Consider the following 3,192-nt stretch of genomic DNA (forward strand, 5'->3'; position numbering starts at 1 on the left):
CTTTCCCTAAAATAAATAAAAGTAGTAATTGCTCTCCCCACTGTGTAGCCTAATCTAATCTACTTTTCTCTAAGCGCGGCTCTGCAGCAGGCCACACCCCTGTCAGTCAGGTTCTAGTTCCCACCGCCATCGCTTTCGTACTAAGGGATGGTAACACCAGATGGTTTGACTGCGCAGCTGGAGGGGGACACTCCTGTCTGCTCTAGCCCTGTGCTGAAGGTGAGGGCTGTGAGCGGGAGCCTGAGGGCAGCATGTAGCGGGAGCCTGAGGGCAGCATGTGGGGGACAATGAGAACGCAAACACACAGGGGTAACCAAACTACCTCGACCACATCTGTGGTCTTGAATTCTGGCCCCCAAACCTTTTCACAGCTTCACGGTCAGCCATCAAAGTCCTCGGTGTCCTCAACCTCCGTTTCCTGCTTCTCCTGAGGCCACTCACGTGGCGGCTGGGCTTCTGCCCTCGTGTGCCAAGGTGGGTGGGCTCCGTGCTGCTCAGGACAATCATCATTCCTGTCTCGGGTCCTCAGCTCCTTCCAAGTCATGCCATCCAACATGACTTCCTGCTACCCATCCTTCTTACAGTCATCAACAGTTCTCAGCCCCTCTACCCCATTCCTGGAAGCCACTCTAGCGCCTCAATCTCTCTTCCATCGCCATCCCTGCCATCATTCTTAGCGATTCGAATACTCTGGGCTCTTGTTTACTTGGCCTCATCATTTTCAGTGCGTTTTGTCCTTTGCTTTCTGGGTCATATTATGAGCCTTGTCATTACTATAAAACTGTACGTGTTTAGTAAGTATCACTCTTGCTACTTCCTATCATTTTAGTTCCTGACCTTTAGTATCTTGATTCTATCAATTCTTCATTCCCCTTATAACCTACCTTAGATTCGGCCAATCAATCAATCACTCTCTTAATAGATACCTTCAACAAACTTGCTTTTCTCCCTCCTTCCATTGTACTCCCTTGGCAAAACCCCATCACTGGTTAAATCTAACTTTCTGCTCTTCCTCACCCGTACCAAGCAGGTGAATGTGGCTGGGAAAAAACACACAGTCACACAGATTAGTCTCACTTTAAATCAATAATATAAACCTCAAGTGGATCCCTGAGCAACCCTGCTCTACTGCCCTAGTCAATTCACTCTCTTCCTTCTCACTCAGCTAATGACCTTGCTTCTTATTTTACTGGAAAATAGAAGCAATAAGAAGAAACCATCTGTATGTTCCCATCACAAAATTGCCAAACCTACTGCATCTGTAGCTATTTACGCTTTTCTCTTTCCTTTGACGGATGAATTGCCCACCTCATCTAAGTCCAATTCTGCAGTGGAATCTATTCCCTCGAGAAGCTGACTGCTTCAATCAATTATCAATCAGCATAAAACAAGCTGTGATGACTTCCTCAATCCTGCATTCCATGCCAGCTACTACCCCATTTCTCTATTCCTCTTCAGAACAAAATCTCTTTCAAAATTTCACTACAGGGCTTCCCTGGTGGTGCAGTGGTTAAGAATCTGCCTGCCAATGCAGGGGACACAGGTTCGAGCCCTTGTCCGGGAAGACCCCACATGCCACAGAGCAACTAAGCCCGTGCGCCACAACTACTGAGCCTGCACTCTAGAGCCTGCGTGCCGCAACTACTGAGCCCGCGTGCCACAACTACTAAAGCCCGCGTGCCTAAAGCCCGTGCTCCGCAACAAGAGAAGCCACCGCAATGAGAAGCCTGTGCACCACGAAGAAGAGTAGCCCCCTGCTCACTGCAACTAGAGAAAGCTCGCGCAGCAGCAAAGACCCAAAGCAGCCAAAAATAAATAACTTAAATTAATTAATTAAAAAAAAATTTCACTACGTTTCCCATCCTCTAGTTACAGTCTCTCTTGAACCCACTGCAATCAGACATTCATTCCTGCCACTTCACCTACAACTCTTTCATTAAGGTGCCTGATCATCTCCATGTTACTAAATCCAGTTGGCCATTTCTCAGTCCTTCCTTGATTCAGCAACAGCATAGGGCAGTTGGTGACTTCCTCCTCCTCGAGACAGTTTCGTCACTTGGCTTCCAGGACTCCTCTCAGCTTCCGTCCTACCTCACTGGCACTTTCTCCAGTCTCTCTTGCCAAATCCATTTCCTCTTCCCAGCCTGTAAACACTGGGACCTCAGGGCACGGTTCCTGACCTTTCCTCTAGGCTAGATCTATCCAGACTTACACTGAGCTGTCTACCTGCTATTTCTGGATGTTTAACTGGCTCAACGTGTCTTTTATTCTTCTGCTTTCTAAGCCTTTGCAGGCAGGGGCTGATTTGGAACCCAATCTACGTATTAGTGGGTGGTGGTCTGTACCTGGTAGGTCTCGATGGGGCGGTTTTCCATGTTGAGATCCCACACTTTGACCGTCAGATAGTCTCTGGTCATGATATACCTCCCACTGTGGCTGAACTTCACGTCCGAAATCGAAGAGATGATTTCAGAGAAAAACGACCTGTTGCTTGGATCTTCCGGCTCTTCAAAAACTGCAGAACAAAAGCAAAACAAAACAAATTTAGTACATCCTTATCAGCTGATGCTAACGTGTTTGGGCCAGCTAGAAAGCCAACAGTCTAACCTGGAGTAGGGCTGGAATCTATAGAATATAAGTTGGTAACAGAACTGTCAGCTCCCTGGCAGAACAAGCTGTCACTGGTTTCCATATTGTGTTTCTCATGGAAGGACTCCCATGGGACTTGTCACATCCACAGATCTGGCACTGATGGTTCACAAGCTCCAGGTCTATGTATCTGACTCTTTCACTTTTCCCCATGGTTCCTGGGCGTCACTGTATATACTATAACCTGTAGTCATCTCACACACTTAAAAATTTTGTTTATGCCTTTTTTTGAGATATAATTCACATACCATAAAATTTACTCATCTAAATTTTATAGTTTGGTGGGTTTTTTTTTTAAGTATAATCATGCAACCATAAACAAAGTCTAAATTTAGGACATTTTCATTACCTCATCCCCTGTAAAAAACCCAAAACAACTCCATTCCCATTAGCGGTTACTCCCCATTACCTACTCCTGCAGCCCTAGGCAACCACTAATCTACTTTCTTGTTTTGTGAAACTGCCTATTCTAGAAATGTCGCACAAATGGAATCGTTCTCCCTCCCTCCCTCCCTCCCTCCCTCCCTCCCTCTCTCTCTCTCT

At 46.5% G+C, this 3,192-nt stretch overlaps 1 protein-coding gene across 6 annotated transcripts in view; it reads right to left on the bottom strand.

Annotated features, from left to right (window-relative positions):
- Positions 1-3,192, bottom strand: part of PPP2R2B (protein phosphatase 2 regulatory subunit Bbeta) — a 472,951-nt gene that overhangs the window by 8,788 nt on the left and 460,971 nt on the right. For all 6 annotated transcript variants that reach the window (XM_007451245.1, XM_007451243.1, XM_007451246.1 and 3 more), the window contains one exon: positions 2,346-2,515. In XM_007451245.1, coding sequence (XP_007451307.1) covers positions 2,346-2,515 — 170 coding nt within the window. The remainder of the gene's footprint in view (positions 1-2,345; positions 2,516-3,192) is intronic.

The sequence above is a fragment of the Lipotes vexillifer genome, unplaced genomic scaffold (assembly GCF_000442215.2).
Source record: "Lipotes vexillifer unplaced genomic scaffold, Lipotes_vexillifer_v1.1 scaffold754, whole genome shotgun sequence".
In the NCBI taxonomy this organism is placed as follows: Eukaryota; Metazoa; Chordata; class Mammalia; order Artiodactyla; family Lipotidae; genus Lipotes; species Lipotes vexillifer.